At 42.8% G+C, this 16,138-nt stretch overlaps 1 protein-coding gene across 1 annotated transcript in view; it reads left to right on the top strand.

Annotated features, from left to right (window-relative positions):
* Positions 1–6,167: 6,167 nt before the first annotated feature.
* LOC130181247 (pro-neuregulin-3, membrane-bound isoform) overlaps positions 6,168–16,138 on the top strand; it is a 335,378-nt gene continuing 325,407 nt past the window's right edge. The window contains exon 1 of the mRNA XM_056395233.1: positions 6,168–8,725. Coding sequence (XP_056251208.1) covers positions 8,002–8,725 — 724 coding nt within the window. The 5' untranslated portion in view covers positions 6,168–8,001. The remainder of the gene's footprint in view (positions 8,726–16,138) is intronic.

The raw sequence follows: 16,138 nt of genomic DNA, 5'->3' as shown, positions 1-16,138 counted from the left end.
GGGGGGGGTTGGTGGTCCGGGGGATTTTTCTTGGTTTGTTTGTTTGTTGAAACTCGGAGGCAATCCCTCTTCTCAAATCCCACTTCTTTTTTTCTGTTGTTGTTGGATTGGCAGCCCCCCTAACGCCGTCCACGAGCCCCCGACGGCTTGGCAGCAAATTCTACGAAGGAAATAAATTTTGGGCAAAGAGCCGCGAAGGTGAAAATCCAGGACAAGCTGAGAGACACACAAACCTATTTGAATTCATTTGAAGTGGTGTTTGTGTCCACCTGATGAAGTCCCTTGTGTTTCAGCTCTGGTTTGATCTCCACCGTTTCCTTCTCTCCATGTCGCGTGGCCAAAACAGATTCCAGCTGCTGCCAAAAACAACATTAATGAGAGTTCTCAGATTGAACCATACACTTCATTTATTGCAGAGTTGGTGATAAGTATTAGTGGGTTCTTATCAATATAAGAAATGTGGAAGTCTATGCAGAATTTCTAAATTAGTGGTTGTTAATTTGTAAAGGGTGGATTGAAATTTCAGAAGTGTCCTAAGATACATGATTGTATTCTTTTCTTTAAATTTAGATGTAGCACAAAACACACAAACCTCTTAATGGCTGAAATATGCGCTGACCTCTGACCCCTACCGTTTCCCATCTTTCAGTTAATGTTTATGGGATGCCCTCTGGGGCTTATCATTAGGTCTCCAGGGTGGGAGCTCAGACAGACTCACTGGGCTGCATTTGCATTGATTCAGCAGAAAATTTCCATCTGACGCCGGAGTGGTTATTGAGGAAACTGCTGTCTCCAGTGGTTTAAGGAGGAAGGAGGAAAAAGAGCTAAGAAGTGAGTTTTAACCCATTGGTTTTTTCTAATTATAAAACTGTCATACCACCGGTGAATGTTTACAGTTGCAGTCGTTATTTACACGGTATGCCTCATTGGTTTGGTGCGAGAAAATGTGTCTTCTGTCTAATTTTGTTCTGTCAAGTACATTTTTTTTTCTCATTGAAGAGATGACTACAGGAGGAAAGCTAAAAAAGTTACAAAGTGCTATCCTGGGTAAATGGAAAACAAACAAACAGTCTCCTCTTTAATTCAGTGAGAAAACATCTTTTTCAGCTTCTAACAATAGAGAACGATTTGCTCCATGACGGCACAGAGACAGACTACACTACAGGGCGGAGCACTCACAGTCCTTTCTTTTTGTTGCCTTCATAAATCACGTGTGAAACTCCTGTGCAACCTGTCAGAAGCCGTGCAGGACTTCAGCAGTGGGAAATCTTTATGTACATGTACAAGTGTGTGTGTTTGTGTGTGTGTGTGTGTGTATGTGAGTCATGGGTTTTCTCTTAGGGCTTCACCCTGCCGGACCCAGCAGACACCGCTGCAATTTCAATGCAAGAGGGATGACATTCAGACAGAGATAAAAACCTTCACGTCTTGGAATGAGCCCAGTTTTTTATTTTTTTATTTTTTAAAGAACTGTGTATAATGAGCTCAGGCTTTTATTGGTCTGTGGCCTCCGTCACTGAGGTCGGTGACGGAGGCCACAGACCTTTATAGCAGAAAGGTTGGCTATAGGGATCTGTAGGATCACATTAGCTTCTGTTAGCACAGTTGCTAGTCGTTCTTGGGTCTATAAGCTTGAATAACATGATCTGAACACAAAGATCTGGAACAACAGAAAGAAGGTATGAATTGTGATTAACCTGGAATAATGTAAAACAGTGAATACAAAGGTGGATCTTTACATGAAACTATTTGTTACAACCCAGCTCAAGGTTGGACAAAGGAGGGAAGACCACACGAGCTACAAGTAAAAATAACTAACACAGAAAAGAAATTGAATCAAAAGACTTTTTTTTGAACATCGAACTGAATTATTACGCAACAACCAAATAATTTGCAAATATTTTATCGATCCAGCCATGTTTTTGTTTTATTTTTGTTTTTTGTCCATCTGGCAGCAATTTAACAAAAGTATGCCTTATTGGCTTTCAGTGATTGGAAATTCCCGGATGGACTGATTAAGCCGAGTCCGTCTCTCATGCACAACATTATTGCCCTGGACAAATAACTACAACTTTGACCTTTTGGAACAGGGCTGATTTGTTGTTGTCTTCTTGTGATTGGAGGAAATACATTTGTTTGCCCTTTAATTAAAAAGCAGGTTGCAGCAGTCTCTGAGGTCTGGTAATACCAACAAGCAATATCATCAAAAACCATGCAAGCACAAGACTTTTATATATTTATTTTGCTGTGTGTGTTGATCAGAGCTGGCTTGTGAGTGTTTCATCTGCATACGTCTGTTTACTCCTTACTCTCCCTTTTGTTCTGCTATCTTTCTGTCTATCTATGTGCAACAGTGCATTTGTTCATGTTTGCATCCAAGTCCATTTCTGCATAGCCTTGTTATGCTCTGAGATTATGAATATGCATTATTGTTATCGTGTCATATTGTGCCTGAAATAGGTCTGTGAGTGAGGCCCTGTTGCACAGTAACGCGTCCAGGGCTGGAAGAAGCATTTACATCCTTTATTTATTATCCTTTTATGAAAAGAACCAGTATATCAATGTAAAAATGTTCCATTATTCCCCGCATTAAAAAAATCCCACTGAAGTAAAAGCACTACGTATTAGCAGCAAGATGAAGTTAAATTATTTATTTTTTCCCTCTGACTGATATGTTATTATATATGACATCATTAGATGATTACTACTGAAGCATCAGTATGTGAGCAGCTTGTTACAGTTGTTGCTGCTGGAGGTGGAGCTGGTTTGACCTACTTTATATACAGAGGAACGCCAGATAAATCTGAGGGGTGGTGAGATGATTAATGGGAGAGGAAGGAAGAAAAAACAAAAACAAAGTTCTGATACACAAACCTGTTTTCAGCTTTTAGGTTTTTTGGTGAAATTTTGGATCATTTCAACAACTCATAAACATGTGACGCCACCACTGGCACTACATTTCTCACCGCCAAACTACCGTATTCCTACGCCCAGGGGCACCTACGGAGTGCACTGTATAATGCTGCTTTCTGATTCATCTAATACACTGAGCTCTGTAGGTGCGCTTGAGAAAAATGTTGTAGTTTTGTAGTTTTTTCTTTTTGTGTGGTAATGATTATTCATGAGTACGTCAAAGAACCCGAACTATCCCTTTAACAACAAATACTCATCTCAAAGCCAGAATTCCTTTTTTTATTTTTTCCCCAAAAAGTTAATTAAAAACAATCACGTTTCATTAACTCAACTATTTTAATTAAAGGGCAGATTGCTCCCTGAATCTCACACAGACAATTCATATCATTTTTTGTGAGAACAAAAAGAGTGGGAGAGAAGGCGCCGAGTCGAGACTCGTTGAACGCCTCTCCAGACGCTTTAAAGGTGAAACTGGAAGATTTCTAAATTCTGAGTACAACTCAAGTGCTCATTGCAAATGGATAAACACGGGGCTGAAAATGAGAAGGATCTTTTAATACAGATTTCTGAGGCAGGGCAGAAGTTGTGGAATTTTTCATACGATAATAACGATGGTCACACAGTTTGCTGGACAAATGCATCAATATAATCTAACAGTAGACCTACTTTATGATATCTGACAGGATTATACAGCTTGATGGCAAACAGCAGATGGCACGGGGATGTAGAGAACAGCAGCACTGAAAGTGATATTTACAACTGCTGCATAAATGAGTGACAAAAGCTTAAAAATAAAACTGAGCAGAGTCTAAATATAAACCCCGTGGTGACAGACAGTGCAAGCTAACTGCCAGATTATCAAATAAACAGAAACATTATACTTAACGTAATGCTTGAAATAACAGAGAGGAGGCAAAAGGGTTATTGGTGACTGTTCTCTGCCTCATTTTCATTGTAAATGGAATTTTTCACACCACAAACTGTGTGCAAAAATTCCCTGATTTTAATTCTGTGTTGTTTTACTTTACGTTTAGTTTCCTTTGAAGAACTTTGAATATGACACAGTTAATGTGATAAAAGAAAAAAATCATTCATCTTCTTTTCTTTAAACATTATCATCAGCTCTGCAGGGTCACAGTTGGTTAGAAACTATCCCAGCATGCACTGGGAGAGATGTCATATATATGAATTAAAACCTGGATGAGTAATCGCTGTATTGCAGCGACTTTATCTCTTTGTTATATTGTTTATGTCGATGTCATTTCCATCCAGATGACATTATGTTACTCAGAGCTGCGGATCAGGAGAGCTCTGTCATCGCGCCCAACTTTTTTCTTTGTGCCCGTGGCAACTGTCAGATAAATACAGCCACACAGAAAAGAACACATTACAATTAAAGACAGAAAGTGCAGTGCTCCAGTTATCAGTGCATGTGTTTGAAAACCACAACGTAAAGACATAAATTGGAGTTTTGGTAAAGCAGTTTATAAGTGTGTTTACACACTTTTTCAACACTATTTAGTTGCCTATACATAAAAGTCAGCAATTCAAAATATGAGTATCCACTATCACATATCATGATAAAGAGACGTGGGTCCTGGGATCCTAAAAATGTCATGGAGTGGAAGTGCAGATGGGTTAGCATTTAAACTGTGTCCCTGTGGCCGCTTGCCAGTGTGATTATCGACGATTCTTTCAAACCACCACAGTGTCACGACGGCCGCTTTAACAGACTCATGCTGCCACGAGTCCCCAAACCTGTGTGTGTCAGAAGACAGAAGAGAGGTGTGAGAATCCTTGACCCCCCCCACGGGACCAATTAAGAGATTCTCCTCCAGGCAGGTGGCTATCTGCATGACTTTACGTGTGTCTGTCTTGTGACGCATTTGCACATGAAGATATAGTCACAATGCAACGGAGGAAACGGAGCATGGTTTTACAACAAGCGTCTTAAACCTCGTTTTACACTGTGCTGTTCACTGTTGAATGGATTTGAACCCAGGCTGGATTTACTGAGGCTCAGCCATTCAAACTGGCTGATTAACATAATAGACAAAATAAGCAGTGATGCGAAACTCAAAATATTATTAGCTCTTTGTCTTGTGTCTGTTTTGCCTCCACACTATTTCCTCTTGACTTAGGTCTATTTATTATTTCTTTTTCTCATGAAATTTCATTAAAAGAAGAGAAAACAATCCTACAGGAAAAAACAGAATATGAGATATCCACAGTTGAGTTTTAATGAAGAAAATATTGGAAGAGAAAATAAAATAAGCTTTATGCTTGAGGGTTTCACCTACCGTAAAAAGACACCGTTTCTCATAGATGCAAATTTTGTTATAGGGTATTCCATTACTAAACATCACACTGAATACATTAAAGTGATGTATTAAAAATTAAGAAAAGCCACACACCAAAAAAAAAAAAGAGGAATACTCTAGACTTTATTTATTTTATTCAGAATGTTTTTCTGCAAGTGGAAGTGCAAGCAACGCTTCGCTCACCCAACAAATCACAGGTGTGATTTAAAAAAATAAATAAATGAAGAGCTCATACCATGTAATTACAAGCTTGATGTTTTGTAGTGAAAGTGAATTACAGTCACATTATATACGGTACAAAGCACGGTCTGATATCTTATTATCCTAAACATAAAATAACAACTAATAAACAAGAAGATGGGCATCACTACAGAAACGAGTTCACTGCTAAAGACGTGATTGCGTCTAAATAAAAGAAACGTTTGTGTCGGATGCATCCATTTTTTTTGTGGCTTTGCAATTCTGACCACGTTACAGTGTGTCCATATAAACCCTAAATGTGACATCAAATGCACTTAAGTTTTGGTCTAAGGTGTGAAAACCTAACCCCCCCCCACACACACACCCCACCCCCCCTCATCTGATGCTGTGCAGTGGGCGGGACAGAGTGAGTGAGTGACATCTCCTGCATTGTGCTCCTGCTCTGATCCGTCTGGGACTCGGGCTCCTCACTGGTAACTGCCTCGTCTGCAGCACTCTCTCTACCTCTCCCCTCACCTCCCCCTCCCACTCTTTTATATTTATCTGTACATACACCTCCACCCCCCCACCCCCACCCCTTTTTTTTCTCCGAGTTTTCTGTATGCATTCTGCTACTCCACTCCCTGCTAACGGAGGTGGGCAAGCTTCCCAGTGCTGGTGCATCTAGCAGGTGCAGCCTCTTTCTCTCCTCCCTCCCTCCCTCCTTCCTCTGTCTCTCTCTCTCACTATCCTCGCTCTACCAGTGTGCACACTCCGCTCTCTCTGTGCCTGCGTTTTTTTCTCCCCCCCTTCTCATTCGTTCTCTGCCTCTCAGCGGCGGCAGCTCAGGGAGGCAGCTGTATGTGCGTCTGCATCACAATTGCCACAGGTAAAGACAGCTGCACCGTCGGATGTTGCTAACCCCAGAGGGGGTTAGGGAGTCTTTGCTGCTGCGGTTGCAAGTTCTCATCCCGGTGCGGGGCGCACATTTCTAATCATCTCCAAGAAGGCATCCTGTGAGGGGGGGGAGGACGAGAAGAGGATCCCAGCAACCAGACCAACAAATCATAGGCTGACTGGAAAGAGCACGGGCTTTCAGGAACTGAGGGAAAAACACCACTCAGAGAGAAAGAAGAGACCATCTGTGGGATATTTTAAAAACATTGTGGCTTCCTGTTTGTGTTTTCCTTTTTTTATTTTTATCTCTTGCTTTTCTGCTCTTTCCTCTTTCATTCATTTCCATCTCCACTCCCTGCTTCTCATCCTCTTCCTCTCATTTTATCCCTCAGTGGCGGAATGCTCCCTGCAAATAGATGAGAAGAGGCTCTCTGAGCGCCTGCTGCAGTATTAACGGACGGTATACTGAGACAGCAGGGCGCTGAGCGCACAGCTTGGAGAAATCTGATCCATAGCCGGCCGGAGAAGGAGCAGGATCACGCGTCGCAGTTGCAGATTTATCCGCCCTGTGATACCACAGCGCGACAACACCCCTCATTCTTTCCCCCCCCCTCTCCCTCTCTCTCTCTGTGCTCATCTGAAGTGTTGCTTTTTGACTGGATCCGCAAAAGTAATTGGATTCTACGGCTTTATTTTTATCCTCACTGGAATTTAGAGACACACATAAAGGAAGCAAAGTGGGTTCAGATTCCAAAGAGTGATAAAGAAAAAAATCTCCCCCCAAAAAAAAAAAAAAAAAATGATAGGCTGATCGAAAATCAAAGAGCGACAAAGATAGAGGATAATCCAAGGAGTGTGTTTGGACAGACGCATAAACGACACATCTCTTCTCTCTTGTTCTCTTTCAGTTACGAAAGAGACTGGTTTTGGGAGCTGAGGGAAGCTGACTCGGCTGAAGCCGTTGGAACAGGCTGCATCGGGAAACATTTTTTCCTTTTTTTTTTTTTTTGGTCAGTACAGGGTGGGGGGAAACAATAAGACCCACCCTGCAAGTTTCACTCCCCTAGACTAGACAATACCGTCCCATCGTGGATTGAACATGGAGGGGGACGTACGTGCATGTTAAGCAGAAATAGCTGTGGATTTTAGCTGCAGTGGCACCCGAACACTGATGCCATGGATTCCTCACATGCACAGATGTAAAGCTGTTCCTTCCCACCCGTCTCTCCCTCCCGTCTCTCTTTTGTCCCTCTTCCTCCCTGTTCGAGACATCACTTCTTCTTCTTCCTCCTCTCCTCCTCCAGTTTACCCTCCTGTGAACATCCTGAAGTTCGCCGTTGCTTCAGTCGGACATAGGGACTTTGGCAAGACTGAACACGGACTAACTGGGCGATTATCCGTCTGTGCCAGCTCCCCCATTTCTCACTGGGCGACTCTGAGTGTGTGAGTGTGTGTGTGTGTGTGTGTGTGCTTGTGACTGCGTGTCTGCATGTATCTGCACCCCTCCCCTCCTCTCTATCCTCGGATTCTATATTTGTATATGTGTTATTGAGAGTGCGATTCTGTGGGGTCCTTTTTTCTTTTTTTTCATCCATTTCTTCATCTTTCCCTTTGTCTCTTCCAAATGTCCGGCATTGTTGGGAACCGTTCTGCCTTGTGCTACCGATGCCTATCACAGGGTTAACCCTCAATGAGCCATAAAGGACGGCGGGGAAGTATGAGCGAGTGTTCTGGGGCAGCTGTATCCGGGGTGGTGATCCTGGAGGAACCTGAGGGTTCAGGGGCTTCAGGGGGCCGTGGGGAGGGCCAGGCCCAGGATCAGGGTCCCCTTCGTTGTGCCGTTTGGCCACGCCAGCAGACATGGCTGTGTGTGGTCCCCTTACTCATTGGATTCATTGGCCTTGGATTGAGCCTGATGTTGTTGAAATGGATCGTCGTCGGCACGGTGCGGGATTACGTGCCAACAGACTTGGTGGATGCTAATCGAATAGGCCAGGATCCTATCTTCCTCTCCAAGCCGAGCGGGATTCCCAAAAGTCCCGATACTACTACTACTACAACTACTCCTACAGCGGATGGCGGGAACCCCACGCCTAGGACTGTAACTGTCGCGAAAGGTAGAACTCGTTCCACTGCTACTACCACTACTATAAACCCCAGAGGGGGTGGAGCCTCGGGTAGCCAAGTAACCCCTCGGAATCCTGGGAATCGAAACGGACGCGGACCTTCGGGTTTTACTACAACCACTGCAGCACCGAGGACGACCTTCGTGATTGGAGTGGCAACGTCTAGCCCCTCCCCGTCCAATCCGACCGTGCTCCATGACTCCACGCAGATGTGGACCCCGGAACACACTACCACCGAGACGGTCTCCACCACGCTCACCACGCGTACGCACGGCCACCGCAAAACACGTGAGTCACTCATATCAAATACAGGGCAACGTCTTTGGTGTTTTAAATATTCCCGAGTGATTTGCCTGGAGTTTGTTTTGTTTGAGCCGATGAACGGTCAGATTCACTCAGGGCATCCCACAGGTGTGTTGCCCGTTTACAGGTTCGTCCATTGGTTGGTTCTTTTTTTTCCAACAAGACTTATGTTTAATTTTTGATTCGTTGTTGACAACTGTGAGATTTTACAGTTCATCCGGAACATTTGTTTTGCAGTTGGCGATCATTACTCTGCTGTTCTGGAATTTGCATATCTGACATTCCTGCAGGCTGAGAATTACAGAAAAGTGATCGATAGCATTGATCGGTACAGTAAGGCTATCTGAACTATTGCAGAACTTAATAATCAATCTTCTGCTGTGGTTGGTTGCACTCGTGTTTCTTTGCAGCATCGTGTTCTGGTGGCACAGTACAAGCAGTGTCGTGACATCTTGTTTAGCAACATGGAAAATGATGGTAGATGCAACTTTGGTCTTAAACAGAACGTGTGTGTGAGATTTGGTGATGCACTGAGTAAGGTGATCTTAACATCACATTTAGAGGTTGAAGATCATGAGTCATGTCATTTTAACCAGGCACTTAATACTATGTTATCAATAAGGTGATATTTCTGTGATGAGGAGAAATAAGATCAGGCTTGAACAAGTTTGTGGAAAACATAGATTTTCTCATGCAAGCATTTGTTCATAAAATGTCACATTGCTTTTAAAATGTCAGGCTTTTTAAGCTCCTGCACACTTTACTTGATGAAAACATATGATTTGCACTCATGGTCTGGGCACATGTGCATGCATACACTCGTACGTACACTAAGTGGTGTTGTTTACTTGCTGCAACCTTCAAGCTACAGGAGTGTCATGTTGAGGTGTTGCTTACCTCCTTTAAACCTCTGAGGCTCCTTAATGCTTCTGATGTTGTGTCACAGAAATGGTACCTGACCCCCCCCCCCCCCCCCCCCCCCCCCCCCCCCGATAAACTAATCAGTCGTTGCATCCTGACTGACTTGAAAGGAAATATGTCTTAATCCATGTGTTAATAAATGCTGATTTGTGGACTTTTGTTTTTACCATCACTGTCCTTGACTTAAGGCAAACATGTTATTGATTAGTGCTTCAGGGGATTTTTTTGCAGCAATGAGAGGCACGCACGCACGCACACACACACACACACACACACACACACACACACATATGCACACAGCTTCCTCCATGATAAATCTTTCCACTCTCAAAATGGTGTCACATTATGTGCTGGACTTCCCTCTGCCTGTGATGTTGCTGTCTCTGATCCTGGTCTGGGCCTGCACGGACAGTTTCAGAGTGGAGAGGGGGGGGCGGGGGGGGGGGGGGTTATATTTTTAACTGTGACCTTATGCTCGGCACGTATCAGGTCTCTCATGTCTGCAGAGGAGGGGGGGGGGGGAGCTGACAAGTCAGCAGGCATTTGATGAAATTTAGGTGATGCAACCTCATACATCTCATACACTGCTAATCTCTTCTTGCAGTGTAATTTAATTTTACAGCTACATTCCCATAGCCATGACATGATACTACGTTAATGTCAAAGTCTGGACCAATTAAATAGGATACAGGCATTTTTTTGTATGCTATGAATTAATTAGCACTCACCTAAATGGCTCTGTAATGACATTTAAACTCCAGTATTGTTGCTATGTCTCAACATATGGGCAGTTGTTTTGTGTGATTTACACGGTTACCACCATTTTTTAAATAATTGATAAATAGCTGATGCCAGTCATATTGATAAACGTGATAAACAAAATCATCCTATCCCACCTGCTGAGGCTTCTGGGCGCTTGACTGCAAAGGTGTGGCTGCTTCTGTCTTGTCCATGATAATGAGAACGTCCCCAGTCTCCACTAGAGACATGGGGGGGTGGAAAAAAAAAGTGTATCATTTAATTACCAGGACGAAAGATGGAGGCCATTCATCATCATCTCTTCATTTATTAATTAACCATTAAAAAAAGAAAGAAGCCATTTCTCCAGTAAGTGCTCCTGAAAACCATTAAGCCTTGTTGATAGATAATCCAGGGAAAATGTCACTCCTCCTCGCTCGCTTGAGAAAGTTCTGCCACTACAGAATAGCCAAGTCGTTCGATAATCCTAAACACCCTTCACCCTCCCACCCCTTCTATTTTACCACCCACATGCTGCTTTGATTTGAAAAAGGCCATCATTTTCACATTAACCATCCATTACGTGTGAATGTGTTATGCGGTATAACTGGATTGCCTGTGTTGGCTTTTGCTCAGAAACTGAGAGAATTCTATTAATTTAAGTAAAGCTGGCCATCTGCGCCCTCTTATCAACGCTGTCGCCATCTTTGTGGGTCACAAAATTAAGATGGACATCGATTTTATCCGACACTTGGCTGCGGTGCTTTCAGTGGCTTAGAGTTGCAACGAGGGTCGAGGTGCCCAGGTTTTTCCTTTCAACGATATCCTCAACCTCGTGTGAAAATCATGTTTCTTATAGTGAGTGGCGACGATGCGGTTTAGCATTGGTGATATTTGGTGACATTCTAGCTTGTCTAACGCCCCCCCCCCCCCCCCCCCCGGCAAAAAAAATAAGTCAAGATCTGACAACTATAAGGAGATATGATTCAGGTGTTGAGGTGTCACACTCCAAGAAAATGTCACTTTGAAAGCATGATTGACATTCCTACAGAATCCCTAAGATATCACTGCGCTGTAAGCCGCAGAATGAAGCAAACACACGGGAGAGATGATTCCATTATAAGGGAGCAAAGTGACCTCTGCACTGCCGGGCGAAATGTCAGGTGATGCCTCAGCGATAATGTCACTCGGATCAAGCGAACTGGAAATCGGATCTGTGCCCTTACTTGCCACCTCTCTCAAGATTATAAATTATGATCAGCGGTGCATGCCTCATAGGAAATGAAATAGAAATAAAAATAATAATAATATCAGAAACATGGAAAGAGCAGGTGAGTCAATGGTGATGAGGAAACCCCTTGATAATAGTTCATTTGATAATGAGAAGGCACTCACTCTATTAAAGAAAAAAAAAGACAAAAAGAAATAGATAAATAAATAAAAGAAATGATTATGGTCAGTCAGAGCAGGTTGCACAAAACACCTGAATTTTTCCAGTAATGCGTGACATTTAATTTCTCCTTAGCTGAGGGAGTTACTGAAGGGTGTTGCACAGAATCTCTTAAAAAGGTTTTCCTTAATTAAGGAAAAACATTAAGGCATTCGCAACAGTGATTTATTATAGCAGTAAAATTCTACTGTTTCCATGGAGACCGTTGATTGGCTGCCATTAGCACCTGTGATACCTGTTATCACTTCTGGGAGGCGGGTACGATTAAAGAAGTATTTTGGCACATTTTAAGGAAACTTTGAGAGGTGTTTTATGTGCAATTGTTTTACTTTAAGGAAACCTTAACTCAGACGAAAAATTAATTTAAGGTGTTTTGTGCAAGAAGCCCGATGCCGCGATGACATGTTGAAGATGGTGGGTTTTCTCTCAGCTGCGTTTCGGGGTCCCCTCAAGGGGAAACCTGAGGAGAACGGTTTACGCTTACGTTAGCAACAGTGACGTGACAGTCACACACAATGAAGTGGCACTAACCGCTGCTTTTCTGTCACAACACTTCAATGCAGTGTGTGTTTATGGCATATCGCGCTGACTCGTGCACTTTCACTAAACTAAAGTCACAATGCTTTAAATTACCAAAGAAGAAATGAAGGAATCTGCCCTTACACTGACTTCTACACTGTGATACATATTTCAAACACACAAAATTTACAGTTGGACTTACTTTTGGATAAAAATCTGTTCTTTCCTTCAGCAGGAAAAAAACTTTATGAGGACATTATTCTTCATGAGCAGTATGTGGTGCAGAACCTGTAGAAAGCCTGGATTGTTTTGGGGATGTTTTTCCTGATCCCAGAAGTCAGTGAGGTTGTGAAAGTAAGAACAGCGAGTGGTTGAGATTCTCTCATCCAAGGCCGACCATCACCTAATCTGAAAATAGTGGCCCTGTAACTACAACATAAATGCTGTGCAGTCTGGTCAAGGCTTAGTTCAGTCATTTCATCTACCACCCATGAAAAAACAACCCCAAATTAACCAGTAATTAATTTTGGCTTCCATCACTGCTGGCCAACACCGAGGGCATCAGTGTACATGTTTGTGTTGCACTAATCATCTCATATGGAGAGATTTTAGGTTTTAAACCAGATTTTAGGTTTTAAACCAGATTGTAGAGTTCACAATCTTTACACTTGGATTAGTTCTCTGTGAGCTGCTTTGTAACAAGTTCCCTATGGTGGGTATTTTTTTTTCTTTGTATGCACGCCTGTGTCCGTTTTCTCATGCTCACAGCAGCACGTCTATGTGTGTCTATATGTATTTGATATTTCGGAGCCAGCTGTGACATCCTGTGTGGAGGAGAACTGAAGTCAGCACCGTCCTTGAATCCCTGAGTGATTCCTTGCAGCTGAAAGAGCTTTTAAGGACAAGATTACAGTTTTTGAGGGAAGCAAAACGTGGATGAAACGGTGACTGAAATATGACATGGATATCCATAGTGTGATTATTGTGTGTGTGTGTGTGTGTGTGTTGTATTTTCTCACCGAACCTGCGTCTGTGTATCTTCATGATCAGTTAATTCACATTAAATTTGGACCATGAAAGAAAGCATGACTGATAATCACTTTAAAAGGTCATTTAGTATTAAAAGTCCCATGTTTACTTCTTCTTCTGTGTTTTATTTGAAGTGTTAATCCATAAGAAGATATGTTTGTGGTTTTAAGTACGAAAACCATCTCAGTGTAGTTTCACATCTGCTCTCTCAGGCTTCTCTCTGGAGCTCTAGCAACAACAGGTCTGTGAGCCAATCAGAAGAGAGGAGGCTCTGAGCCTCTCTAGGGTAAGTGGTCTCAGATCGTTGGACATTGTAAAGCGCTTTGAATTGTCGACAGACATGCCAAAGCTCTTTATAAATGCAGTCCATTTTACCACTTACCATGACACACAGTTATAGGGTTCTTCAATGAAATCCAGTCACAAGTTGGCCTGCAAAGGCTGAGGGTCTCGTGATCAAAATGCCTGGGGAAACTAGCGCATATATATGTATATATATATATATATATATATACATATATTCCCATGCATCTACATGCTGTAAGGCCATGCTTTCCTCATGTTCTGCTTCATTTCACTGCCAAGAGAACTTATAACCAATCGCACAAGTTGTTCCTTAAAGATCAGGGCATTCTTTAATTTATATCGCTCGAGTCAGTTAATCTCTGATGAACTCGTTAAGGCTGCCGTGCTCGACCATGAGTTGAATGCAGCAAAGAACCTGTCACACCGTCCCCCGTGAGTGTTTTAATTTGGCGGTAGATGCCGTGCGAATTAAGCTTAACATCGCATTGATTCATTCTGATGAAATTTCTTGCAGGGCGAAGAGTGATAAAATATTAATGATGCGAAAGAGAAACATGTTCAATATGTAGAGGAAAGTGTAAATAATTGAAGATGGCCCTTTGACGAATTATCCCACGATGAGCAATCCCCCCCGTACGTGAATACTTCTTCAGCGAATGAAGGCGTTGAAGGTGCATTCATTCTCCACGCTGGGTAAGACTCTCTTTGCTGGAGAGGAAAAGAAACTAAGGTGTTATTTTGTGAGATTTTTCACAAAATTGCTTCACGACTGCCAAGGTTAAAATTCTCCATCTTCCTCTCTTCTCTCACTTCCTCACTTCCTCCCTCCTCTCCTTTCCCGAACACATCTATCAGCTGGGTCCAGATGATGATGAAGTACAGAGTGGTTAAATGTTGCCGCTAACTTCAGCAGAGCTTTTTTTAATAATGAATTCAGGTTTAAGCTGCTTTGATTAGATGAGGTTTGCTCCATTTTATTGGAAGCCGGTGGCCGGGGGGGGGGGGGGGGGGGGGGGGGGGGGGGGGGTAGCAGCTGACAAGATGTAAGAGAAGTTAATTCCTTTTCTGGGACTCACCTGCCCTGTGCCACCTCTCCAGAGGAGGCTGCCACCTGCCACCAACAGTAGCTGCTCCGCTGTCTCCGTCCTCTGAGGCGTTTGCGTCCGACCGCTGATGGGAAACACAGCCACTAATATCGCAACCTGGGATTTCTTTTGTATTCAGCGGTGGAATTGGATTAGCTTTGCGTTCTCCCATCATGATATAACCTCTGTCTTAGACCTCGCTCTGTGTTTATTCATTTGATACAGGCTGATGCTGCTTTGAAACTGTGTTTAGTTCACCAGTCGTTGCCAGTGAACAACTAATCCATAAATATCTTGTCTTTACTCAGAAAGATTTCATAAAACATGATGTAAATTAAGCCCAAAGTCTAATATTTTGTTTCCAAATTCTATATAATACATCAGAGCATACAGTTATAAGAGATACATATTGATTTTTGTGGGTTATTAAATAAGAGAGGCAATAATCTCCACCCCCTTCTCCCACAGCCCACCTTTCCCTCCCTCTCTTTATTAAATCCATCAGCTGGCCTACAGCAGCGAACCGTTTAACACAAGTAGGCAAATAAATATCAGACTGTTACGAGTTCAACCGTAGCCAACAGCCGGTGTTGCAGTTCGTTTCTCTGCGTTTCTCTAATTGTTATACTTTTTTTTATGGTTCTGTTTAAGCATGCGTAACCACACCCACCATCTTTCTCTCTTACCTTAACTAACAAGTTTTTATTGCCTGAAGCTAACCACAGACGGGGCTGTTGATGTGAACCCCCAGTCTTTGTCGTCACAGTCATGTGGTTTGTTTGCTTTTCATCCACCTCAGCCACCTGCTGATGACTCTGTTGCAAAGGCAGAACTTCACTCTGTCCTTAACCAAGTAGTTAAACCTTAACCAGAGAGGTGGCAGAACCGAAAACCTTCGTGTGAGTTGTTACCAATAACAAATTAAGTACCAGCCTGACAGACACGCACTGTAAAAAATTCTTTGCGTCAACAGCAACGACACAAATGTGTGTGTGCATCATGTGTAAATGCAAAATTTAAGAGCCAGCGCATGCTTCATTTATTTCCCTCATTTATTTGTTCATTAATTTTTGGTCCTCTACCCATTCTTTGGAAAGACAGATTTAGCAATTTTAGCTGACATATATAGACATCAACTTTAGGTCATAAAGGTCAAGTGACACGGTTTGACCTCTCTTACGTTTATGTTTCACACATAACACATTCACCCGTGACGCCATGCACCAAAGCAAAGCCTCTCCCTCCTCCCGCCTGCCTCCTGCTCATTATGCTGCAGGCACCTGGCAGTAAACAATGCTATTAGCAAAGATAAAATGCACAGACAGTCATTTAACCACCGCCTACACTCGG

The sequence above is a fragment of the Seriola aureovittata genome, chromosome 14, assembly GCF_021018895.1.
Source record: "Seriola aureovittata isolate HTS-2021-v1 ecotype China chromosome 14, ASM2101889v1, whole genome shotgun sequence".
NCBI classification, from domain to species: Eukaryota; Metazoa; Chordata; class Actinopteri; order Carangiformes; family Carangidae; genus Seriola; species Seriola aureovittata.
This window is presented reverse-complemented; position numbering and strand designations above follow the sequence as displayed.